This window comes from Pithys albifrons, chromosome 3, assembly GCF_047495875.1.
Source record: "Pithys albifrons albifrons isolate INPA30051 chromosome 3, PitAlb_v1, whole genome shotgun sequence".
Lineage (NCBI taxonomy): Eukaryota > Metazoa > Chordata > Aves > Passeriformes > Thamnophilidae > Pithys > Pithys albifrons.
In genome coordinates, this window is record NC_092460.1 from 48,804,502 (window position 1) to 48,831,289 (window position 26,788).

Genomic DNA, 26,788 nt, shown 5'->3' on the forward strand with positions numbered 1-26,788 from the left:
TAATAGGCCAGACCAGGGTGCAAAAAATATTTCTACCTTCTTCCAAAGCTTTATGTACCCTCCTCTTTGCAGACAGATAACCCCTTATTTTGCCTTCACATCCCAAGCCAAGACAGACACACAAATGCAAATCCACAGTCTGATGGCTACCCAGTTCACAGGTAGGTATGGACCTACATATGCGTCCCCACACCGCTCTCTTTTTTCCATACATGAATACAATTCTCTGAAGTGGAGCACATCATGCTTCCTGTCTGGTCTGGGCTGCATGACGATGGCTGCTGGTATGGGGGCAGATGATGAGAACCTCCTCTTACATATGCACTGGTCACTGCACTCTGTGCTCCTCACCTTCCTTTCTCAGAGCAGCTCAAGGTCCAAGCTCAGGTCTGGCAAGAAGGTTTCGCAGATCAAAAGTTGCCAGAGGCTAATCTCAAGTCTCCGGGCAGTTTTTTTCTGGGGATTCTATAAATCTGGATGATGGGACCTCCTTCAGCGACAAAGGGATCTTGTATTTCAGGTAGTGGAAAAAGGGTGTGGGAGGAGGAGGACGAGTTTTCAGCCACAAGAAGCCCAGCCCAGAGACTGGATCTCACAAGATACCAGACCTCAAAAACAAATAGTGTTGGAACAAAATAGTAGCTTGAAGGCACGGGCAGAACCATTTTGCAGAAGGCTGCAGCAGTGGATCCTCATAGCTAGTTAATCCAGCACCAAGTGCTCACTTAGCCTACAGTACTGGAGTGTAATACCTCTTTCTTCATCACACACAACAAGAACCAACAGTCTCATAGGTGTCATCTGGAGACTCTTGCTAGTCGTCTGAAGACTCTTGTCATGGTCAATCTTTGGGAAAACAACTAGAAAATCAGAACCAGCCAACACCTGTTGAAGAGGAGAAGGGGAAAGGATAGGCTGTGTGCTCTCCTGCTCTGGTAATCACTGCTGGTGTATGCTGAACCTTGGAGGCTCTACCAGGGTAAAGCAGTAATGGCATGGACCATTAGACCACAGCACGCCTTTCCCAGAAACTCTTAAAATCAATGCAGCTTTTTCTGGCACAGAAGTCCTTAGCCGCAGCCATGAAGTGCTCTGTGAGTAAGTTCTTGGTATCGCCAGTGTTGCAGCTGAAAAGGAGCACTCACATTGACCATAATTTTTCCTGTTTTGTTCTTCAGACTAGAAAAATCTGCAGATTCCTTAAGACCAGAGATCACTTTGGGAAAGCAAGAGCACAAAGTAACTGTTTTTATTGTTCAGATTATCAAGAAAAATAGTCCACTGATTTCCTTTTTTCTCTTTTTCCCTTTTTTTTTTCAATATATAAGAATCAGATGAGGTTGGTCGTGCACTGTGGTACCTGAAATAGTGGAAGAAGAAAACATAACATGTAGTTAGTTCCTACAGAAAATGAGTGGTTGCTGCAGTTGGAAACAAGGATTTATCTGGTCAGCCACTCACTGGAAACTGTTTTTTTTCTAGATCCATGCCTCGGTGATAGATTCTCATGCAGATTTTCTGCTAGTTAGTAAGGACTGATGTCACACTGAAGACTTTCTCTATGAGGCTCCCAATGGAGAGCCAGAACTCCTCTATTCTGCCACCCTTGATTAACAGTAGTAAGGGACAGACCTCTTTGTCAAGTGGAACTGGAATTGATTGAGCTTTCCAAAATTCTGAAGGGAGGAGGAATGGTCTGATGGATCAGCTCACAGACAGCCAAATCCCAGTGGGTGGAGAAACAAACTGCCTCAGCATATTTTCATTGGAAACACAGTTTACAATGTATTAGAGCAATAACTGTGTGACATAAATAAGAACAGGTTTCTTACAGAGGTATGATAATGGTATTATGTCCAGACCCCATTTGACACAGATAAATATCCTTGCTGTCAGCACTGTTTTTGAACTTGAGTGCCCGAGCTGTTGTGCTCCCGAGAATTTGGCAGTTTTTATCTCCTTTGTACCAATATTGTTAGGAATTATGCCATTTGTAATGTGAGAAGCCAAACAAAACCACATTGTCAGGAACACATGTGAAGTGTTCTTGTCATTACCTTCCTGTCCCCATAATGGTGACTGAGACGTGTAAACTCTGTAGTCAGTGTTGTTGTTCAGTTAAAGTGGCAGGTAAAAGTGTGGTGCTGGAGGTTTGGTTAAAGGTGTTGTTTGGGCCAAATTGGTGTTTCGGGGGCAATGTAACTTTAAAAAATACTCAAGATTGAGACATGTGCTTATACACATTTTTTTACACACAAGCTTATTTTTTTCCTCTCACGCTGCTTTCATTGGAGAAGAGCAGTGCTGCTGACACCACTCATTTTGAGTTGCATGCCCCCTGAGCCTCTGCACAAAATGGCAGAGGTGAAGAGGAAAACAGAGACTGTGAAGAAGCGTGAAGTGCAAAAGTATCATGTGGTGTCAAACTACCCCACGATTTATGAATTCATCAGGTGTCATTAGGCTTGGGACATCCCTTCCCTTTGCTGGCTCTCAGCAGGAACAAGAGTGCCAGGCTAACTGGGGTGCCTTGCCTGTTGTTTGCAAACCACCCAGCTCACCAGAGTGAGCTCAAGGGAAGGCTCAGTAAATCCATCCTGATGTCCTGTCCACATGGCCCTCTGAAATGGAGCAATGGAAAGGGTGCAGGAAGTGAAGGGATAAGGGCAGAGATGCCCTGATGGACACCAAAGTTCACTTCCTGACAGGATACACTGTGCAGATCTCTAGACGCTATGTAAGTTATTTTTGGTACTTTCCAAATAATGTTGTTTTAACTATAACCTTTGCATTGAATTTCCTGCCAATGGTAAATGTACGTTTCTCAAAACTATGCCATTGTTCTACATCTGTAGTTATTTTCTCCTTAAATTGTGGTTCTACTCCGAAAAAAGTCTGTAAAAATGGCCTTGCAGGAAACCGCTGTTTAGTATTTAAGTGAGCTCTTTATTGAATTTGTTCACATTACCAATCTAAAAGAGCTTTTGCTTTGTATCAAAATGGCAAACTTGGGCCAATGTGAAAGAGCGTTTTTTTCTCCTGCTCCATCATCCCTAGGGATATTGTTGCTACAGACTAAACACTGCTCTCAGCTTTATCTCCACACTGTGTTTAAGTGTAGAGGCATTTAAGCAATGGAGTTTAAGTTCTGGAATCAGGCACCACAATGAAGGAACAACTTGAGCAGCAAGTACTAAGCCTACCTATGCAGCAGATAATATTCCTGCATTTCTTCCCTTCCAGCTTCTGCCCTTCTGTCCTGATAGACCTGACTGATAAAAGCAGTAGACATCAAATATACACATGAATACACAAAAAGTTCAAAAGTAGGAATTCCCTAGCCCTTTAGGCTGTAGAAGAACATGGACAAAAGTGGTAGGAAGCTGAGGCATTCACAGGCACTCTCATTTGAGACAAGTCTGGGGCCACAGGTGGGAGGCAATGGAGGAGGTGTTCACTTTCACTCCTTGACAGTGATGGTCACAGGCCCAGAGAAGTGGGGAAACAAGGGTGGGAGGGAAAGCATGCTACTTTCAAGCAGTTTCACTCTTAGCCTCTCTGGCTGTGAAAACGCTGCTATGAACTCCTGAGCAGGAGCATGAGACAGTCATGAGATTCCCTCGCCCAGGACCGCAGCCCTGGCTCCTCATTATGTTTGGGTTGAACTAGTCAGTGTCAGGACTTTGGTCACAGGGATTGGAGGCCAACAGTAGAGTTAAGCCTTAAGAGAGCTTGTAGGAATGGATGCCTGCCTCCCTGATGAATGCTTGGGGTGCCACAAGGGCTGCTCAGACCCAGAGACCCTCCCTAGAGACACTAAAAGAAGACCTGGATTGTCACCCTGGGCCTGGCACTCTGTGTCTCTCAGTAACCTTAGGCTCAGCAACATGAAGGCCAGTTTCTACACCCTTGTCTGAGCCTGTGGATGCGGTGTGTGAGGCATAGCAGGCATTTGAAATACAGCAGTGTGGCAAGTGATTTCTGTCAGCTTAATTGTGGTCCCTGAGTATGCAGATGGTCTTATCCTGGTACACCTGTGATGGACAACTAAAAAGTGTGAACTGGAAGGAAGGTGGCATACTCATGGGACTACCGAAGTGTATGTACAGCTCTCACATCCTCTCTGTTGTCTCAATTTACACAGCAGAGAAGGGGGTGTAAAGGACATGTTCCCATCTTCAAAAACAGATTCACAGACCAGGCAACACAACCAGGTATCCACTGCCCAGGTCTGTAGGGCCATTATTGACTTCTAGTATTAAAATATGCCTATGCAATGCCCCAGGTTTTTCTGGCATTCAATGTTGAGGATGCATGGCTGCAGGGCCTACAGAACTTGTTCACAGACCTGTATTGAAGAGGGAGGGCCTGTGCAAGTTATATGTTCTACAGGAAGGCAACACTGGACTGAGAGAACAGCTTTATACCAAAGCTATGCCCAAGCAAGTTAATGAGCTGAATGCTGGCTGATTTGCTATTCAGCATCAGCAACTGCCCTGATCCTTGAGGGAAATCATTACCTTGCTGCTTGGGTGGTCTTGGGAGAGATAAAGCTCTGCTCTGTTTTTCAGCCTGCCAATGTGTTACATCTCTCTCTATTTAAAGTTAGAGGGTACAAATTCTTGACAAGCCTAATATGAAGCAATGATGGCTTCCAGACCTAATAAATTGAGAAGAGTTCAGAGATTTATTGTACATTCAAAATTGCTTGGAGACAAGACACGAAACTGTAAGGAGATTTTTGAGAATATACCCTCAGGTACTTTGATTAGCGAGGCTTGGTCCCAATTTAATCACATTTCTCTTCCTTCTCTAGAGGAAAGAATCATTACAGCAACCACCCCCAGTCTGCTCAGTGCTCTCCTTGCTCCTCCGTTTTCTTAATCTCTTTGCCTAAGCAGTTTCTAGAAAGGCAGTTAAATTAATTGTTGATTTTGTTTTAAAATATGCTTGATGATGTCATGCTTATCCAAAGGCCAACCTCATGCTCCTCCTTAAGCCCTTATGGGGGTTACTGATTTTTGACTGCAGCAATTATTAACTTCCATATCATTAAAATGCCTGAACAGAAATTGCTTGTTTGAAGGCAGCTTCCTGTCTTGTTACAGGTTGCTGCTCAGGAATTGCATCCCTGTTTCTCCCTTGGGCTCAGTCAGGAGAGCCATTTTTAACCTGCTCTGTGGTTTCCCAGGTTCAGCTCTCTCCCCATTTGCCCTCTAGTGTTGCTGCTCCCACCTTGGAAGGCAGAAGGTATGATGAGAAAGGCACAACCAGTGTGCCTAGATCTAAGAAATGGAAGGGAAGAGTGATGTTCAGGTCCATCACCTAACCCAAGGACCTGAGTGCACTTCACTCCCCCAGATGATGTGAAACAGGTCAGCCCAAAGCGCTCCTCAACCCTCTTGAAAGACCACCTCTGACAGGGTTTCAGCTGTGGGATTGCTCTTCTAAGGACTTTTTCTCCTAGGGAGCCTACTCTGAGGTGAACTGCCTGTAGCACAGTGGCTCTGCAGCTTGATGAGGCTTTTGAGTATGGATGCATACAATTGAAATGCCCATTTTCTGGCTATAGGTAGGCAAGACTGCTTGCTGGTGGAGACTACTGACCAGATCTTGGTGAACATTGCAAGACCACCGCTTGGAAAAAAAACCCAAGGAGTGTGGACATTACTATTTTCCCCACTATGGTATCTGAGGAGCCTGTAGATGCTCCTTGAGAGATGCAACACAGAGCCCTGTACATATGGTACCCATCAGGTTTGTTGCCATAGCACAAATCCCAAGCTGCATCTCACCACATCTACCCCATTGGCTGTGCCTCTATTTGGGAAATGGGATGTAGTGGTCTCGGGGAAAGTGGGACTTGGTTCCCTGAGAGAAAAACACACACACAGGGTGTTGCTTTCTCCCTCTTCTGGTCCTGACTGACATGCATGGGCAGGAGGGGAACATTCTTTTGAGTAACACCATTTCCTGCTGCTCCAAAACCTCCCACATAAGAGGCAGAAAAGAGCACAGAGCATTGAAGCAGTTCATAATTTCATCCTCCCTCTCCCTGCAGCTCCAAAGAGCAATTGCAGCCATCACAGGGATGGGAAGGCTATTTTAGGCAGGGTGCTGTGCCCCACAGTTGGGAGCACGCTGTGGGGAAGGTCCATGGAGGCACTGCCCTCTGCTTGCACCTGTGCACACATTTGTGCACACAAACACGTACACACATATGCACCCATAGACACAATGTTGTGGCCAAGTGGGGAAGCACAGAGGGCATCAAGCACTTGGCTCTGCTCGAATGCTTACCCTGGAAACAGGCCAAGGACAACACGTGTCTGCAGGCAGCAGGCTCCTTTCCTTTAGCCACGGTCTATCCAGGCGAGACCTTAATTCTAATAACAAATAAGCATTATCACTTTTATGTTTCAAGGATGAGGGTGTCACTACATTTCCCCAGTGCTGACCTTCCCTGCAAACCAAGAGAAAAGACCCCCCCTTCCCAACCCTCTTTGTAGGCAGCAGGTTCCTTCATCACAGATGCTCAGTGTTCAGAGGGAAGGCAGCTGATGAAAAGGACTGGTCAGGGTTTTTTTCCCTTTGCTCTTGGAAATTATGCTGGCAGCCTAGTGCAGTACCTCTCCCTTCTTCCCCCCTCCCCTGTCTCAGCCCCCGTGATGGGGGAGGGAAGAGTGTGGGCGGTGGAAGGAGTTGTGGTCCCCAGATGTGTGAATCGTTGCTGAGTAGAAATAGCACACCACGGACAAACAGCAGAGCAGCTCAGCTGAGAGCCATCGCTTTGGGCTTGCGTCACTGACCTTTTCCTCTCGTCCTTCTCAGTCCTCACCTGACCCTCCCCCTGCTCCCCCTGCTTCCCCTGTAATTTGCACTCCGAGAGCTCTTTGCACAGTGCTTCGAAATGGTGAGGAGGGCTGTTCTGCCTTCACATGTGGCAGGTTTGGGGATGAGAGAGAAGTAAGCCTGAGGATCAGGGGAGTGCTCCAGTCTCTGGTATATCATGAACAAAGAGAATTACAAAAAAACATTTTAAAGCCTTGAAGGACCAAGACTTAAAATGTGGTACAGCTGTAAAAGTCTGCATAAGTATTTTAGAGTCAAACAATGCCACCAACTCACTACACAGAGAGAAGTGGGAGTTGGGGCAAAGCAAGGGCTTGCAAGGTGTTTTGGACTGTGCGTGGAATGGTAATCTGGTGGGATCTTGGCCCTAAATATCTGCTGAATTGCTGGCTATGGCTCCAGGTGACAGGGCTTTGTTGCCTGGGATGTGTGATCTAGTGATCTGCCTCACTCCACTACTTCAGGGCAAGAACTGAGGACATGTGGGGAGAAAAAAAATGAGCATTGGTAGGGGTGAATGTGAGAATGCCATGAGCCCAGGCAAGCATGTGTGTGGCAAACAGGAGAATGCAGCGACCCTCAGGCACCCCATGGAAGGTGCTAGTGGTGCTTTGTTCCAAGTGTTGTGTCAAATATCTGGAAGGTGGTCAGGGCTTCAGAGTAGGGGACCAGCACAGTGAAAATGATGCCTGCAGGATGCGGGTCAGTTTGACAGGAGAACTATTGTTCTCCTTCCTCTCTGTAGACCTTTTCTTCCTCTGGCTACTCTGAAGCCACAAAGTGGACACACCTTCCCCCTTAGAGGTGCACTGCAGTTTCCACTGTATGAGCCGCCCTGTAGTGGAGGCACCTCAGCAGCTCTGAGGCTGATGCAGGTCAGCCCTCACTTCTCCATCCTCACCCACACTGGCACAGGTGTGAGTATTTTAAAATGAATCAAGAAAGAACCCAACCTTCTGCCTCCCACTCACCCAGGGCTCGATTTCCAGCCTCCCCACGTGGATGGGGAGTTCCCTACTCCTTAGCTTCACTGAGCCAACAGCTCTCCATCCTTCTCCCTCCCTTTTTAACTGTTGCAAACCGAGAGTGGGAAAGGTGTGAGATTTTTCAGTAATTCCCGGGTCATTTGTGAGTTAAGTGACACAAATTCAAGAGATGTGACAGTCCTCATGAGGACTGAGAAACTGTCAGAAGCTTTTGATTTAAACCTCCTGCCATGGCATGCACTGTGGTATAACTGCAGGAGAGAGATCACAGAAAGCTTGTGGGTGAAGGATAATGCATATCATTAGGTGAGAGAGCTGTGCTTGTACCAAAGAGGCCTGGAGCCTCAGCCCCCCTCTGCCCACCTCCTGATAGCATCTTCAGAGCAAGCCAGGCTTGCAAAGGGCAACAGTTTCCATTGCCAGGAAGGTGAGAGATGTCCATACCGGGTTGGTATGTGTGTGTACATGTGTGGGAGTCATAGCAGAGTGTGCACTGAGATGGCCTCTGAAGCCTGGCATGGATGGGTAAATGCTAGTTTTCTCACTGTGGTCAGAGAAGGGCCATGACACACAAGGCAACGGAACAACTGCCATCAGCACTGCAGCTGTGCCCCATCATCTACACAGAAGGGTCCACATCCAGCCCTATAGGCAGCTCCAAGCCAGCTATGGGAAAGGGAAGTTGAGAAAAAAAGAGATCTAGGGCAGGTTGAATCCACTGCTGGCATCTGGCTGCAATGTGTTAGATGGAGTGAGGCAGCAGCTCTGCTTGTGGCGCTGGGTGACGCTGGCTGGCGTGTTGCATCACCCCCTCTCCCTCCCTGGACTCTGGGAGATAAAAAGGCTGAGGTATGAGTGAAGCAGGTTGTCTGGGTGGTTTGGGAGAGGAGGAGAAAAAGCAGGCTGGAGAAGAGGGGAAACCTGCTATGGTACAGTGTGGCAGCCCCCTGAATGGTGCACTGATGTGGGGCAGATCTTGCATCATAACTGGCAGCTGGGGCAAGGCTTGAGGGGCTGCCAGAGATGCTTCCCATGACTACCTTTCCTGTGACAAAGAGTCCATAGGGATGTGGAGCCAGGTCATGCTATGCTGTGTCCCTGCTTTCCCTGGTGCTTTGGGTCCAGACACATTCACCTGTGCCCATCTGATTGCATCCACCAAGGTCAAAGGTCTCCTTTTATATTCCTTTTCTTGCTCTGCTTCTCTCTTCCCCTTTCCCACAGCTATCACAGGGCAAGGAGCTATTGCAGGCCCCTCAGCTTCTCCCAAGTTTTCCCTGACATGCACTTTCTTCCCAAGAGACAGTACTATACACTGCCCATCAACTTCTCTCTCCCACTCCCCTCCTTTTATATCTGCAAGACCACAAACCTGCAGAAAGCCCATGGCGGACACCTTGAACAATCTTGAGATGCAGTCGCAGAGCCCTTTGCAGCAGAACTTGGACCACTTTCAGGGGAAAAGAGAGGTACTGTCCCAGGGGTAGGGCTGTAGCTGCACACCCCAGGGCACACTTGCTTTGCCTGCGAGAGAGATAACTGGCTGTCACCAGCCTCTGAATCACATTCCACAGGGCAGCTCCATTGCATGGAAAAGCACACAGATGTGGGGTGAATGAAGTGAGTGGAGGTCTTGTGGCCTTCAGAGCATGGGTGCACTCATTGGTAGGACAGCAGGGCTGGTCTGACCCAGTGTAGACCTTGTTCCTTCAACCACATTGCAGGGTCCACCTTGCCTGAGCAGAGGCTCACCTACAATAACTCCCCAGTCAGGCATCCTTAGCGTGATGGATGGCACCAGCTACCAACCCTGCCTGTCACCATGCATCTTAGCCCTGAGGGATTTGGCTGAAGACACTCTTCGGGTGGCAAGCTCAGGGTTGAAGCACAGAAAGTGTTTTTCAAAGGTCTGGCTATACATTTCCGGTCCCCCCTCCTCCCTCACTCCTCACCTTCTGTAAATGTGACAAAGTCACCTCCATTCTACCCTCATCTCACCTCAAGGGGCCAGGAACATGCAGAAACACAACCATTGTATTTCCTGAGGATGCATTTCTATCTGCATCCTCAGAAGTAAATAAAAAATGGGAAGAAGGTGGGGCTCTGGCCTGAGAGACTGTTGCATTTGCTAGGATATATGCAGCCCTAGCTTCAGGCCTGACACAGAACCAAAGAGGCCTTTAAGGATGTGTATGATTATGTTTTCTACGCCTTGCCAAACGAAGTGTCTGGTACACATCCAACCACGGGAGAAGCGATGTGAAGATGAATTAAACTCAAAACAGAAGATCCTATATGGGAACCTTGTCTTGTTTTCTTATCTATTCTTTCACCTCCACAGGAGTCCTCTCAGTCCAAAGATGATAAGGAAAACCCCACGTACTTCTTTGACTTGCATCGAGACTTACAAAAAGCAACTACTGTCCTTAGGATTCTACTCCTTCTAGATCTTTCACTCAACCTTCCAGGCATCCACTTACCACTCATGTCTCCCTTTTCTCCCCAACTTTATGGGCAATTACCACTTGCCTTTCCACCTCTGACCTGAACCTCAAGCCTTTCTCATCACACACAGGTCTTCCAAATATGCATGTCCAGCCTAACTCTGGAAATCCTACCCACCCCAGTGTTAGGAAGCACAAGTGTCCAATCAACAGTTTAATGTTGCTCTTATGTCTGTACTTGCTGGCCTTCAGCTCTTGGAGGGAAAATAGAAACACCACAGGGAAAACAGAAAACACACATGAGTACTAAGTACTTGATAGAAGTTTGTGCTGAAAATTTCACAAGATAAAGGGTCTGATCTGTCTTAGGAGAACTCCTGCATTAGCCCAGCCTTCTTCAATACAATTAAGTACTTGAAGACTACTCCTACAACCCCATTGTATTGTTCTGGGTTTTTTTGTAATTTCCAAAGAATACTTTGAATTTGCTTAAAGTTTTCCCAGGAAAGAGGAGAGGGTTGTCATAATTAGAAGTGTTCCAGCAGTAAATATCTTCAAGGTAATGGTTCTTCATAATGGAAACAGAAACAAGATTGCCAAGGATTTTCCAGGGAAGTTTCAGAGCTAAGTTAGATTTTGTACCCGTCTCTTTTGGGTCAGTGTCTTTTCCATCACACCATTCAGCAATAACCAGTGCTAGAAGGAATAGGTTGGGAGAGAAAAACATTTAAGTGCAAAACAACCAAGAAAAAAAGTTTAATACCACTGAAAAAATATATATACAAAAGTTCTTGAAGTTTTTTTATGTTTTCTAATATAAAGCACCATTAATTCCAGAGTACATCACAACTCAGCCTACTACACCTTCCAGAAAGCACCCAATACCCCTGAAATTTGATTTAGCACCAAGGGAATGCCATCTTTTTTAGCACCAAGAAGCCTGTTAGGTCCCCCTGCCCTCCTCTCTCATGTGCATCAGGCACTATCTGGCTGCTTATAGGTAGCACATGAGACCTGTTATCGGCATTCAATCACCAAACAGGAAAGGAAGAATAAGGAAGCTTGTTTCGAGAGATATTCAGTTTGGAAAGGCTTTCTTCTCTTCAGGGAGGCACAGGGCACTATACACTGTAAATAGACAATATCTGGGTTTGCAGCCTATTGAGTAAGAGAGAAAGGAATTTGGTCCTGAGCATCACTGCCAGCATGCTGCTTCCTCCCTACTGTCTGAAATCCTCTGTCCGAGCAGTTTCACACACTTGACCAGCTAAGGGAGGGAAAGAAACTCACAGTCTCCTTTAGTTCCCATGATCCCATCACAAATGTTTCCCTGTGGAAAAAAAACAAACAGCTTTCCCCCAGTGAAACCTTGTTTTTATACCCATTGACTCATTGAGAGTGGTGGGGAGGATCCAGAGCAGAAAGTTCCTGAAATTCATTACAGTCTATACAGCTTCCTTAGCAAAGAAGGGAGGGTAAGTACACAGAAGAGAGAAAATGTCCTGCAATTTTCTCAAGTTCATTTTCAATATTTAGCCTGGGTCCCTGTTTGCCATCTTGGTCTGAGTGTACCAGACCTAGTCATATATAAAGAAGCACATCTCCTTATGAGAGAGCTCTGGTAGTCCCAGGTGCTATAGGCAGAGAGCATGGCTGATCAAGAGACCATCGAAACTAGGGAAGTCAGAAGATTTCATTAACAGTGATGGGCAGAAGGGAAATAGTTTCTTCTGCTTGTCCTGCCCTGAGACTCAAAAGAGACAACTCTTGGTAGTGCTGTTTATGGGAGCATCACAACATGTGGAAGTGGAAGTAGGTTTCCTAAAGTGCTGAGCCAGCCTCACCTGCTCCCCCCAGGGCTGTAGCATACCCTCCAGAGGAATGCAAGTGAGAGCAGTGTGAGACCAGTATAAATAGTACTAGAAAACCCTACCACTGGCATTCCTTTCTCACTGCGACATCTCCAACCTGACAAGAAGAGTGAGGGTTTGCTTTAGTCACATGCTTTTCTCCATTGCTCTGATGAGACTGCCAGAAAAGGGCAGAGAGAATAAGGCTGGAAAACTTTCAACCCTGGAGAGAGGTGCTATAGTCTCACCTCTATTCCATTGCAGTGGCTAAGAGGTGGCAGCCTGCCTGGGTTTGGAACTGATTTAACTGCAATTGCCCCTACAGTCTCGAGCTCAGGTCCTGAAACAGCAGTCCTTGAATACCAGTGTGGGAGAACCACCTTCAGGAGGACAATGAAATGGCACCTCTGCCAAAGAAGAGAGCAGATTCAAGTTCACTGGCTGGACTAGCTTTCCACAGCTGGGGAGCCAAGAACGAGTAGCACACCAGGGGAGGTGTGGGAGGGAGGTTTTCAAGTGTTTTCTCTCTCTCTCTCTCTCTCTCTCCCTCTCTTTCTGTACTTGTGATCCATAGTGGTAACAGAATCGCAACTCTACTGATTCAACAGCAGATGGCCACAAAGGGTCTGGCCAAGCGTCTGGCCCTTTATCTCTTTGAAGAACTAGAGCTGGCACAGAGGAGGACAATCCCACCAGGCCTAGATTTGACAGCCAGCCTGGACTCTCTGACAGAGAAGAGTGTCTAAGGAAAGCCAAGACACACTTCAGAAGGACAACAGTTCCCTTTTTGGAAGGACAATATCCTCTCTTACTGCTCCTACATCTTTCTCATGCTATAGCAGACCATCAGACCGCAGTCCACTCTCTGGACTACAGGTGTCGGAGGTGACATGAAGACTATGTTTCAGGCTGCAAAACTCATTTGTCTAGTTGGGACAGAGAGGAGTCAGGATGCACATGGGCAGTGAAGACTTTCTAGACCTTTCTACAGGAGTCATTTGTGAATGAAGCTCCACGGAGGGACATGTTCCCAGGAGCACCATTTTAGCTTTCCTCTTGCTCTATGACCCCAAATTCCAGAAGCAGCTTGCTGGCAGATTGACAAGAAGCCAATAACCTAAGATGGGGTTGGGAGGTGAGAGGGTGAGAGATGGTAGTGTCATAATGTAAATGGACAGACACAGGTCTGGCTACAAGAGAGCAGGATGGAAGTTGGTGTGGCAAGTTTCACACTCAGTGCCTGAGACTTGACAGGCCCATTTCCAAGTGATTTGCAGTGTTTGTGGGCAGTAAAAAGAGAGAGAGAAGAAGAAGAAAAAGGCCAAAGAAGCCTCAAAGAAGAGGAGACACAGTTATTCAAGGCTGGGCTTGACCAAGTACCCACTAAAGGTGATGTACACATCAACATCATCACTGTAAATGGCATTCTCCCTCTCCCGCTTGTAGAGCCTCACCCAGATCTCATCATTTTCCTGAAGCTCCAGCATGAGGCTCTGGCTCTGCATGATGCTGCGGTCACTGGGTTGGGCATATAAGATGACTGCCTCCTCTTCATTGTGCATGATGTGCATATAGGTCTCCTTGAAGTTCCAAGTGTGGACATTGAGGCTGAAATAGTAAAGTCCGCCTACTGAGCAGTAGAATTTGCCATTGAACATGTCGAATTGGCTGTAGAGGTTGACGAAGACAGTGTCGAAGATCAGGACCTGGAAGCCCTCACTGCTGTGCAACGCTTTCTTGCGGCCGATGGAGAATGCAGCATATTGATGCTTGCAGGGGTCTCCCGCTGTGCCCATCTGTCCTTTACTGCCTTTCTGGCCCTGGGCACCCCGCTCACCTCGTGGTCCTTCTTTGCCCCACTTCCCTGGCATTCCAGGCTCTCCCCGGTCTCCTTTCTCTCCTACAAGACGAAGCAGAGGACACAACTGTGTGATACCAAAAGCAGATGTGGAAGTGGCAGTGAGAAAGCCTAATAAGGAGGCAGAGGATTGCCCAAGAATGAGGCAATGCCAGAAGAAGGGGCACTCTTGAGGGTCACAATATCATTGCTCTTCATGGGGAAGGAGCTAGCAAGTCATCTGGAGTCTCTTCTCTTATGGGTCTACTACTCACCAAGTGATATGGCCCTGCTGAAGGAACAGGACCTGTCCCTAGGAGACTTCAGCCTGAGAGGGAGCCCAGCAGTGCAAAGTACCACTGGGGCTCTTGACCTCTTCTTCCTTCTCCACACTCCTTTACCTCCATCACAGATCCTGCTGTCCTACCCACCTCTCCTATGACCCAGCTATCCACATGGGAGATGCAGTGTTCTTGCTGCAGGCTGCAGATGGGGAAGAAATGCTGACTCTGGTGGGGAAGTATGACTAGGAAGGAACAATGAGGTGGGTCAGAGGGAAAAGATCCAAGCTGGACTAGGCAGATGGATCAGCGCAAATTAGAGGGCTGGTATTTTGACAGTACTGGCATACTTTGGGCATCTTATATAATTAATACTCCAGCTTTACCCTGCATTGTGTGCACTGCCCATCACACACTTGGGCAGGCATCAATATAGAGACAAGCACCAGAATGTACTTTGTGTGTAGAGAGAAGGGATAGGGGTCAGAGCAGCACAAGTGACAGCATCCCGAATTTCTGTCTTGTTCTTTTCCTTCTCTCCATCCCCTGCATGGTATTGCAGGTCCCCCTACAACAACGCCCTCTACTTTAGGCCTCTATCTGCCCTGCACACCCTTCTGAGTTTTGATGGATTGCAGCTATTTCCAGGCTGGGCATGGAAGGGGGAGTATCTGCCCAGTTAACCCAGAGGAACCACAGAGCTACAAGGAGTGAACGGAGCAGCATCCAGCTGGGAACTGGCTTTTGCCTGCAGCAAAGGCTAAAAGAGGAGCCCTGAAGGGAGGAGCTGTTTTAAAATAGAGAGCCTTTTCCCGTTAGCCAAGCCAGCCACAGCAGGGTGGAATAAACTGGGGGTCACTGCCAGTTTAGTTTGGTGGTGCTTGCAAATAGCTGCTGCCTCTCTTTGCCCTCCTCCTGCTCCAAAATGCACTGTGATCCATGGATCTGGAGAAGGTTTCCCCACAACCTTCCAGGGTGCCAGTGCCTACCCTCCAATCATGCTTATTTTGCAGTTGAATAAGGACTGCTCCTTCCCTCAGGCACTACGGGACTCTGGAAGTCTGAGGTAAGGAAGGTGTCCTCCCAGCTTGGCAAGAGGCTGTCACTGCCACTAATATGTTAGCAGGGAGGAAGACCAGGCAGCATCCTGGGACACAGAGGCCACAGCAGGGATATGCACTGGCTTTTCTATCCTCCAGACTACCCCTCATCACAGCACAAAACATCTAAACCCTGGTCACAGTGCATGTAGGCACATGTCCTCAAGAGTGGCACTTGGTGGTCTGTTAGCATCACCAGCATGCCAGCAATCCAGCTGTCACCTCCACTGCAGTGCCGTCAGTTCCTGAGTAGGCTTTGGAATCCTGGGGCCAAAATGGGCACTTACCCTTCAGTATGGTGATGTTGACATAGGGACGGACCTCCGGTATTGGGTAGGGAAAGTGGTGGTGGCTAGGAGGGAACGGTTGGGTATCTGTGGAAGAGTCTAGTGGGTCACAACAGCGCTTGCAAGCACCAGGGGCTGATTCTTTGAGGTTGGGTTCATCAGTGGGTGCACCAAACACAACAAGAGGGAGAAGAAGGAAGGTCAGGGATGAGCGCAGGTAAATTATGTCCATGACGACCTGGGAAGATATGAAGAATTGCCAGAGTGAGGTATAAGATGGGAAGGACACAAGGAATGGAGCAGAGGTCACCACAAAACATCTTTCTGTGGCTGGAGCTAGGGGTGGAATGACATGGCATTGTCCTGCGGAGGGCATTTACATGATTGTAGTCCCTGGATGTTCAAGGCTGCAATTTGAGTAGCAACCACATGGCCCAAGGGCATGTCCCATGCCCTTCCGCCCAGGCCAGTGGAGACTAGGTGCTGGCTCTGGAAGAAGGCTTGATGATTAATCAAACCATGGGACCCACTAGAAGATTCAGTCCCCAGGCAGGGACCGAGGAAGGAGACTTAGAATCATGGAATCATTAAGGTTGAAAAAACCCTCTAAATTCATTGAGTCCAACCTCAACAGTCCTTTAGCAAAAGCACGCTCTTGGTAGACTGCTGAATCTGTGAGAAGGGTCGTAAAAAGTTCTCCAGCCCTTCAGTCACTGCATATGAAGTCTTTACAGGAATCTATCCCAACAACCCCCATGTCCCAGATCAAGTCTGACCCACATCTCTTGGCAGAGAGGCCTCTTCTCCTGTGGGCTAGGATCTTAACTTCAATCTCCTCCTTTCCCCCAAATCCCACCCCTCCCTGTGTCTCAGCCCCCTCCCACCATTGCCTAGTGGGTTCTCAGACAAACCCCTGCACCTTCCCAAGGGGACGGCTGGCTCCTAGAGTGGAGCTGCTTTGCTTCCGAGGGTGAAGAACGTGAAGCTGGGAGTAGGCAGCTTGCAGAGAAGTATGCTTATGAAAGACAGACACGCCAAGAAGCTGTGAAAGCCCCTCCCCCAGCCTGTGCCCCCCATCCTGCTGCCTGCCCCCTGGCACAGCGCAGCAGCTCACCCTGCGGGCCGAGGACTCCCCTCTCTGCTTCCCAGCCCCTTCCTGACGGCTCCCCTCCGCCTGCGGGGCCAACTCCCAGGCCCATGGCTTTAAGGAAGCCGGCTCTTGGCACAGGCACTGCTCAGTGCTGGCTGGGTGCACAATCTGGACTTGGACTGGCTCCCTCCCCTCGCCTCTCCCTCCTTCTCCCTCCCTGGCTTTGGGCGCTCTCCATGGAAAACTGGCTTGGGTTTCAGAGTCTTTTAACTCTTTCCTAGGTAGTGCCTTTTCCTTGTATGTGTTGCTGCTCTTTTATCTCCCCTGCTTCCAACCAGCATAGCCCTGCTTAGCAAACTGCAGGCAGCACAGATAGCATCCTGTGGGCAGTGTCCCACCCTTGGCATCTCAGCATGGGCAAGGTGAGGTGCATCCATGCAACAGACAGACTTTCTTTCAGGCAGGATGCTACAGGACCCTGCCCTCACTCCTATGAGCTAGTCCCTTGTTCCACATATCAGACCTTCACTTGGCTGGCCATGCTGTCTCCACAGCTGTGCCTATACCACTCACAGTCCCCAAACTTCATGTTTCATTCTCTCCTACATGTTTTTTTTTCTGCATGTCACCGTGCCCTCTTGCCCCAGGCATATTTCTATCAGGCGCATCTGCCAGCTGGGAGAGGCATCAGTATTTTCCGTCTCTGGTCATCCCTTCTGCCTGGGCAGAGCCCCAAGATTTGCACTCCAGCACGTGTCATCCCCTGGTAATGTCCCTTGTTTAGGTCCTGGGATCTGCCTGCCAGCAAAATTTGGGATCTGGAGGCAAACCCTGGCCGTAACCTTTGCCCTCAGCCTGGCGCCAAGCTGATGAGCTTGTGTTGTTGGGGTAAGCAGGATGTGGAAGCACCAGAACATGGGAATAAAGGGCATTTTAGAGGGCAGAAGAGTGCAGCATTGGACAGGCAGGATACTTTTCTCACACTACAAAATCTGTTAGGAAGAGAATTTGAGGATTCAGTCTGTGAATTTATACCCTGTGTGTGTGTGTGCGCACACTTATATATCTTTGGGAGGCAGAAAGAAGAACAGACAATAGCTCTTTTTTGCAGGGGCCAGAAGTGTCAAGTCAGCACTGTATCTCCTGCAATTTCCAAGAGAAGCTGAAGAAGGCTCCAAGGTTTCTGAGGGGGAAAGGGTTTTGTGAGTGTCTACGTGTGCTTGGACTTTTTTTTCCTGTTTCCTTTCTCCCATTTGTTTGGTTTGGGAATGGGAGGCCCTGCTCCCAGAGAGTGGCTGGCGTTTGGCAGGACCCCAACACCACTGGAGAAGCAAGCGGAAAACTCTGGGAAAATATGTGCTGTGAGCTAGGGGGGAAGGGAACAAGGGGGGCTGGGAGGCCTGGAGATAATCTAAAGCTGCCTGTCAGCCTGGAGCTCAATGAACATGGAGTGAACATACCTCCCAGCCGGGGGGGAGAAGAGGACCAAGAAATTCACTCCAGCACTGACATGAAATGAAACCCACGGCAAGTTGCCCACATTTGCCTGTTCCTCAGTTTCCCCTTTTGGGAAATGAGAGGGGGAAAGGTTAGGTCAATACTTTTTGCTAATGGAGCCTTGCCAGCTGACAGAAGCAGGTTTTTGTGATCAGTAATGCAGTCTTCTCCTGACTGCTGCTGGTGGGGGTTTTGGCAGCTGGCACTACTATTAAAGGCAAATAAATTTTCTGGGGTGCATGAAAACTCAGAGACTGACATTGAAGACAAAGCTCCTCTTTGTCCCAAAAAAAACTACTACAGTTTCTCACTCTCTCAGATTTTCCTGCCTGGCTTATTTCCAAACATTACCTTGCCCACTTTTGCAGTTCTTGGCCCTGTGCCTGGCCCCTTCACCTTTCCAAGGGGAAGAACAGGTAGAGCAGGGAGGCCATTGTCCTCATTTCCATCCCACATTTCCATCTGCATTCCTGAGTTGCTCCCAGCCAAGCAGATGTTCTTCATGGGGGACCTCATCAGCTGGGACATTTGCCTGTGTCTCATCTGACTGCAAGAGCAGCTCACAGTGGGCAGTGAGCAGGACTTTGTATTTAATGTCTCATCTGGGCTGAATAGGGACTCGCTGGGAGCTAGCAAACAAAGACTTGCCCTGGTGGCATTGCCCAGCTGGGCAGAAGTTTATGCCAGTAAAGACACTTGCCTGGGTAATACTGCCTTGCTCCCTGAAGGAAACTGTGTGTACCAGCAATATTTTGCCAGGGCAGCCACATTTGCAGGAAGTTTTAAGATTTGTATCCAGTAAACCTCTGCCAGCCATGCTTTTAAGTGTAATCAAAGTCTGAAGGGACATTGTGTGCCTAAAAATCTTCGTTCTCCCTCATCACACACTCTGCCTTGGAGGCAACCCAGGGAAGCACTGTCCAGATTGTACTCCAATGATTCCTATTCAAAAGAAGCTGCTTCCTCTTCCTTCTACATTTCCTCCTTTGTCTTGTAACCCCCACAAACATGAGCAAAGTCAGAGGACAAAACCCAACAAAACCCAACTCTCTTCCAGTAGCTGCATCTTTCTAACCCTCTCTCAGCAGAAGTAGAAGGAATGCAAATGATGTTTTCTCCCCTTTCTAGCCCCTGCGTACAGCTCAGCTTCCCTGTGGTACATGTGGATCATCTGCCCTGTTGCACGTACACACTCACATCCACCCACAAACACCCACACACTTGCCCTTTGCGGCTCCTCCCTCACCAAAACCTCCAGAGCAAAGGTATCATTCGCAACAAGAAGCAGAGAAGCAGCTTCTTCTCTCCCCCCTCCTGGCTGCTTCTCCTCCTCCACCACAGCCATCTTTCCCTGTTCCCCACTTCTCTGCCCCCACTCTCCAAGAGCAGCGCAAACTGGGAGGGGAAGCAAGGGACCTCTTACCTATTATCCCCTGCAGAGGGGTCCCACGTTGAGTTATCTGTATCCTCAGCTGCTCCTGGTTAGCAGCACGGAGGGAGGGCCGGCAGGGCCCAGCTGACTCGAGCCAGATGCTCGCCAAGTGCTCTTATGTAATTACTGTCTTTTCCATCCTGCCTTCAAGGCCTCTGTGAGTGCCTCCCCTCCTGCTCTGGCCCGTGTCAGGCTTGGCTCTCCCTCCCTTCCTCCCGCCCTTCTTCCACCCACCCTACACAGCATCACAGTTTGCTCAGCTCAACAGCTGATCCCTTCTGGAAGCAAAGTTCAGGCTTTTGGCTACTGCCGTTGCTACCCTTGGAAAGAGAGCTCACGTGTCAAGAGCTGGGAAGTGATGAGCAGTACAGTTTTGTGCTCACCTCTTTTGCATCACAGCCTGAATGCTGCTGGTTACCTTTGCTTTGCCTTACAAACATAGGGAAGGGGAGACCTGAGACACAGAAAGGCGGCAATATGTTTTTATGCTTCAGTACTTTGTGGTGCCCTCAGGTTATCTGTAAGAGCAGCTGTCACTGCCATACTAGGATCACTGATCACCTCTGACCAGGCAGCAGAGGAGGGTGGGAAGAATAGATGACCTTTAAAGGTCCCTCCAACCCCAAAATATTCTGTGATTCTATGATTAGACAAATCGTTTCCAGCTGGTGGACAACATGGCTGCACACAAGGCTTGTGTAACAGCCAGCCCTTGTTACTCAAGAGCACCAACATGGTACAAAATTACTGGCTTAGAATACTTCTACGTCTCTGAGGATGGGCAGGCCTATTGGATGTCAGCTGCATGGCTACATTTCTCTTGAGACTTCTGCCCATGTGGGGCCTGGATCAAGAAGGAATGACACGTTCCCTGGCTTTATGCAGACTTCTGCTGAGTATGAAGGCACTTCTGCCAGGAGGGATTTCTGCTGTGGGCTGCTTGGCAGCCTGGACTGTGTCACACAGAGATCAAGGCCTGGCAAAGACTGCTGGGTTTTGTTTTTTTTGCTGTGCATTGCTGAAATGCCACGTAGCTGAGGCGCAGCTGGAAGAGCCTTTCACCTGGACTCATTGCTTGAGCAAAGCTATTGCTAGCCCTGGCAGTCTCCATTAATGATGAAAGTGTGAGCTTGTGTCCCACTTCCCAGTGTCCCCACAGCAAGTCTGAGACACTGTGTGTCTGTCAACCACAGGTGAGCAGTGTATCAGACACTAGCTGACAAGCTGCATCAGTCAGAGATGCTTCACAGCTAAGGGCGCATGACCCAAGCTGCCCCTTTCCCCCTCAGTAGGTTTTCCAGCTTGTGTGTCCCATCTCTTACCCCTGTGATCCTATCTCTCAGACCATTGAGACGAGAAACTGGCATACAGCTACAAGAACTAATGAGAAAGAGTTTCCTGCCTTGTGAGCATCTAGACCCAGCAGCTTGGCTGGATAGAAGATACCAGGTGACTTTGCAGCCTGTTTGAACCAGTTCTTAAAAATAACTTTCAGCCAAGCCTCCTACCTTTCACTTCTCTGCATCTGAATGCCTCCTTCTCCCATTCACTCCTGTGTAGGTCCAGGAATTTTTACTCTGGTGCTGTCCTGTCATATACAGACTCCTAGTTCTGCCCTGACCAGTTATCAACAGTTGATCACTACTGGGGCCATATCAACTCTCACAAGAAGTGCTGAGAAAGGTAAACAGTGATTAGGGCAAGAAAACTTCAGCGATACCCAGGAGCTTTCTCACCAAAGAAACAAACACTTTATGGTGGGATGTTGGGGTAGTGCAGGTGGGGTGGCATAGGTGGACAGGTGAATGGAGAATGAAGCTGGTGTTTAAGGGCTCACAGAAACTCTTGCATCTGTGATAGGTACTTTCCACTAAGGGAACCACACTGACACCACACAATCATAGTATCAGGGGATGGTTTGGGCTGGAAGGGACTTTCAAGATCAGCTAATTCCAACCACCCTGCCATGAGCAAGGACACCTTCCACTAGACCAGGTTGCTCAAATCATAGAATCATTGAATCATAGAATCAAAGCTTCATCCAGCCTAGTCTTGAACACTGCCAGGGATGGGGCATGCACAACTTCTTTGGGAAACTTATTCCAGTGTCTCACCATACTCACAGCGAAGAATTTATTCCTAATATCTAATCTAAACCTGCCCTCTTTTAGTTCAAACCCATTCCCCCTTGTTCTCTCACTGCATGCCCTTGTAAAAAGTTCCTCTCCAGCTCCCCTGCAGGCTGCCTTTTGGTGCTGGAAGGGGCTATAAAATCTCCCCAGAGCCTTTTTTTCTCCCAGCCTGTTTTCATAGGAGAGGTGCTCCAGCCCTCTCATTATCTTCATTGCTCTCCTCTGGACCCTCTCCAACAGGTCCACATCTTTATTACGTTGGAGGCCTCGGAGCTGGACACAGAACTACAGATGGGCTCTCACCAGAGAGGAGCAGAGAGGCAGGATCACCTCCCTCGACCCGCTGGCCACGTTTCTTTTGATGCAGCCCAGGATACGGTTGGCTCTCAGGGCTGCGAGTGCACACCTCTCGTGCCTACACAGCTCCCTCTCCATGTCTGACACCGCGGCAGGCTGGCACAGAGAAGTTCCACCGCCGTCTGGTAGCACTGTCCTGAGCCTGGTCCTAACACCACCTACTAGGGCAGAAGTCCTGCCGCGTTCTCCTGCTCCCACTACCCTCGCACTCCTCCGGGCGGCGACACACTCCCCTCTGCAGGATGCGCCGCGCAGCACCCGCGTCCGCGCCCTCCCCCCCCGCCCCGCCCGCTCCGTGTCCCGCCCGCGGGTATTCCATGTGCCCGAGGGTGGCCAGGACTGGGATGAGTTGTCGCGTTCCTTCTGCAACGGCCACTCCGGTTCTAGACCACCGCGAGAAGTTGCCGTGGTGCACAGCCCACCCGGGCTCAGTTTGTCAGTCAAGGCATCCGTATTTCCGTGCCCCGCGGCCCTGTTTATCATGTAGGGAAGGCTGCCGTGCTGCAGCCCAGGCGCTTGTCTTTAGCTGGCTGCATTGACGTACTGCGTCTGCGTGTGTGTTTGTTTGTGCATGACGTGTGAGTGTGAGATCTGCGTGAGACGGATGCGTTGTGCGTGGCGTTTGCATATTTTATGCTTGGGAAGGCAAAGAACAGCAATTTTTCATGAGCAAATATTTGCATATTTTCCACTCATTCGAGCAGATAAATCATTTCAATTCTTTCTTGGATCCTCGTGAGAGCCAGGAGCATCTTCTTTTCAAAGGTGTTTCCCTTTCTTGTATCTTCCCATCTCTACAGGCTACTCTATTCCAACAATGGATGAATGGTTTCCTGTCCCCTCCACACACACCTTTGTTCCATACCCATGGACAACAGCTGAAGCAGAATGTGGCCCCAGACCATTTTGCTGTTCCCTGTTCTGAGCTGCTGTGACTCCCTGCTGATGACAAATACAGTGGCTCCCTAACAACAGCTTCAAATGACATTAAGCGTGGGCTGTGTTTGCAACAGCCTGGAATGCATCCTAGCTTCTCCACGCTGAAGTCCCTCAGCCATCGCCTTTCACTGCCCTTCCAGTTTCTCTTCTGAAGATCCACTGCAGAGCAGAAGGGACACACTAAGTGGGTCCAAAGTGGTCCCAGACCACCACTCTGTGGTTGGGTTTGCATGTATGATGGGTGGGGAAGGTCATTTGGAAAGTCCAGCTGTCATCTCCCAGTTTGAGCCCATGTGTGAGCTGTCTGCATTGAGGTGTATGTGCTGCGTTCTTGGCATTCATGCTTTGGCCAAGAGGTACGTGCATGTCTGTGTGCACCTGTGTGGGTGGCCACATATGGTCTCATGTACACATATATATGTACTTGAATCAGTGCACCCATAGACATGAATATGTATAGATATTTATATGCATTCATGCAGTTGCATGTACCCACACATACAGGCATGCAATCCTGTAAACAACTCATTTGTATACATGCATGCACAACACATAAGAATGCCTCTCTATATTTTCCCTTGTGCACTCTGACATGTGCATTCTCTGAGCAGCTGACAGAATGGATTCCCCGTGTCTCTAATACCCTGTTTATGATCACACGTTTGCTGGGATGAGGCACTGCACAATGCTGCTGAAATCATTGCGGCCCTTTCTAGTCTTGCAGCTCTGATCACTACGTGATGAGAATAAAACCTTTTGTGCAGCACAGGGCTTGATGGAGCCCTTATCTCTGTGTCTCTGCACCCAGAACAGAAAAATCCATTTCCATATCTGACTGGAAAAAATACCCCTGAACATGTCCAGAATTTCACTTAACCACTGCACATGGTCCCCATGGCCTCTGGGTTGCCTGGAGTCAACCACACTATCATTAAGGAGAGAGTGAGGGATTGCAGGGGAAGTCAGATTAATGCTATTGCCACAGAAAAAGCTAGGGATTCACCGACAGGGAGACAGCACTGAGGAGAGAGCAGGGGTCAGAAGGCAGCAGGGTACTGTCCATCATTCCAAATGACTGTTCCAATGCCTGATTTAAAAATAGCCTTTAAATCAGTGTTGATAGTTTGCAGAATTTTGTACCATTTCTTTTCTCCTCATCAATTTTGGACAAAAAATACCTTCTTTTCCCCTCTCCCAGTCTTATTTTCTATTCATCTTCATTTTCCCCCCATTTGTCACTGCAAAATATGATGCAGCATAGGGGGGCGAAGAAAACACAAGACAGAAAAATATGATGCTTGTCTCTTTTCTTTTAAACTTTTATTTAACCTAAAGACCTCGGGGTTTTTTTGCAGGTCTCCCTGGAACACATTTTGTTTTCCCCAGCAGGCTCCCCTGCAGAGCTGCCTTAGTGGGGGCTCAGATTACATGTATCAAAATGATGTCTCCTTGGCACAATTGCTTGGTGCTGGCATTGCAGTGCCTGGGCTCTCAGGGATGTTGGTATTTTAAGAAACCAGTCAGTCCATGGAGTTTCTTGAATGATGATTTGCAGCAGATGGAGCTGCAAAGGCATGCGAAATGAAGTCTCAGCTCAATTTGGTGGTGAAGGAGACCATCTATGTTAAGTGTGTTGGCAGCCAGGGAACTCCCCCATCTCCCCACGGCAGCTGGACAGCCACTCCATGGATAAGGAAACCCATCCTAGAGCTGCCTCCCACCGACTTGAGCTGCCTCCTACAAGGTCCTCAGTCACTGTCACATGCCTTCTTCAATGCTTGGTCATCAATCATGAACAGTGCTACAAGCTCCCCAGATAATATCATTTCTCCTCTATCCTACAGGGATTGCTGTGTCAGTGAAGTCCAGCCTTCACTTTGCTCTGCTCCTCATTGCAAGAGGAGAAGCACAGACCCCTGTTTGAAGTGTTGTGTTGTCCATCTATCTGCCCACTTCATAGTCAAACCTTTTAATCTTTCTACTGCTTGTTGCCCCTTATAGAGGCAGAAGCTTTGGCAGTCCATCCTCAATCTGCTGGAGTTGCTTCATTGTGGTTCATCCAGTGGATGTTGCAGGAGCTCCCCAAGAAAGTAAAACAGAGGCTTTTTTTTAGTCCAACAGATTGTATCCCACGCCCATAAATAGTTTGGCTGCTTTTCTCGCTGGGGCCCACAGAGTGCAAAGCTGATGCATGGAGGGAAGAAGGAAGACATGTAAAGAGGTAGCAGAGGATAGAAACTTGCTTTTCCCTGTGCATTGAGCCCGCACTGCTAGGTGACTGTCCATGCCCAGGCGAGCAAGTGCACTTTGCAAAAGGAGCTAAGCAATTGCTGTGTGGTATCACTGGTAGCTCAGCTACTGAGTCTGAGCCTGCAGGCAGGGATAGCTTGGCATCCCAGGCTTAAAGAGGAAACATGAGGATGTAGGATTCCTAGGGACACTCTTTCTCATGGAGATGATGGCAGTACCAGTGGCTGAGAGCGCAGCTGTATGTCTTTTGTTTGGTTGTGTTTACAATCTGTTTCCTACCTTCCTCAGCTCTCTAACCTGGCTAGGAGATGTCTCTTCACCTGACACCCTATGACAGTCCCCGGTGCCTGCCAGGCCTTCACTTCTCACACTGGCTTTGTGTGACCTTGGCTCTTGCTTCTTCATAAAGTGGTTCTGTTGCCACCATTCTCAGCTGCTGTAGCTTGTTCTGCTGCCCAGCCCAGGCAGCAGACTTGTGGCTTGTGTCCTAGCACACACGACCCCATGCCACCTCTTCACTTCTCTTGCCTTCTCTCAAGTGACCTGTGAGACATCTTTCTATCACCCAGCCAACTCTCATAACTGACCCTCCACAGACTACCTCCTCCAACACCTCCTGACCTCAGAGAGACATCTCCTTCTGTGGGTTCCTCCTTCCCATTTCTCAAAATTATTTGTGGAGTGCGCAAATATACCAGAGCATAGTAGAAACATCATTTTGGTGGCTGTAGCTTAGCAATAGTATTCATGGAGAAGTTAAAGGTGTGGGGACAGACATTTTAGCAGAGCCTGAAGGAATGAAGCCAAAGCAAAGAAGGAGATCTTCATCCCACCCACCTTTGTACATTGCTGCTGTTCAGCCTGCATGCTCACAAAGGCCCACCCGCAACTTCCCTCCAACAACCAATGCACTCCTAGGAGCAAGCACTCATCTAACACTCACAGCAGCACATGTACTCTCACACTCTTACCCATGCATTCACGTATGCACACCCATTTCTGTAAACACTTGCATGACTGCAAAACTTTACCTACACTTAAACATTCACAACTACATTAACACACTCCCTCATCTGTGTTTATATACACTTAGACACATGAATACCCCCTTATGTACCCCTGTACACATTTACATACACTCCACAGATTAGCATCAGTGCCCAACCCATGTGCATCTCCCACCAGCCCTGACTCCTCTGTCTCCCATCCTCTGCAGCCATTTTCATACATATACAGTCCAGGAACAAATGTTTGCATACAGCCACCTTTGTGTAGATGCAGATACATAATTTCTTCACCATCCTCAGCCAAATACTCTAGCATTTCCCACAAGACAAATCAGTTTCTAGTATTGCCCAAACTCTCTGCAACCATAGCTCTTACAAACTGGAGATTCCCCAACCTCCCACTGCTTTCTGCCCCCATCCTATACTGATAGATGTCTTGATCTCCTG

The 26,788-nt window shown here is 48.6% G+C and overlaps 1 protein-coding gene across 2 annotated transcripts; it reads right to left on the reverse strand.

The window, feature by feature from the left end:
* Positions 1-274: 274 nt before the first annotated feature.
* C1QTNF6 (C1q and TNF related 6) lies at positions 275-19,835 on the reverse strand. Of its 2 annotated transcripts, XM_071551724.1 has the most exons (6): positions 19,648-19,835; positions 15,638-15,875; positions 13,587-14,032; positions 9,211-9,362; positions 6,301-6,386; positions 275-1,360 (listed from the first exon to the last, which is right to left on the reverse strand). In XM_071551724.1, the coding sequence occupies exons 2-5, from the start codon at positions 15,867-15,869 to the stop codon at positions 6,365-6,367; spliced, it is 852 nt and encodes a 283-aa protein (XP_071407825.1). In that variant the 5' UTR covers positions 15,870-15,875; positions 19,648-19,835; the 3' UTR covers positions 275-1,360; positions 6,301-6,364. The 2 variants fall into 2 exon arrangements, with proteins under 2 accessions (XP_071407825.1, XP_071407826.1); XM_071551725.1 differs by lacking the exons at positions 275-1,360; positions 6,301-6,386; positions 9,211-9,362 and adding an exon at positions 10,722-10,978.
* Between the last annotated feature and the right edge of the window lie 6,953 nt (positions 19,836-26,788).

Excerpts from the sequence above, each read along its gene's own strand:
- C1QTNF6 (XM_071551724.1), bottom strand. The coding sequence starts at position 15,869 with ATGGACATAATTTACCTGCGCTCATCCCTGACCTTCCTTCTTCTCCCT. Across the intron at positions 14,033-15,637 it reads CAACATCACCATACTGAAGG|GAGAGAAAGGAGACCGGGGA; the intron begins GTAAGTGCCCAT and ends TTCGTCTTGTAG. Across the intron at positions 9,363-13,586 it reads AGGAAAATGATGAGATCTGG|GCAAAGCAAGTGTGCCCTGG; the intron begins GTGAGGCTCTAC and ends TCTCTCTCGCAG.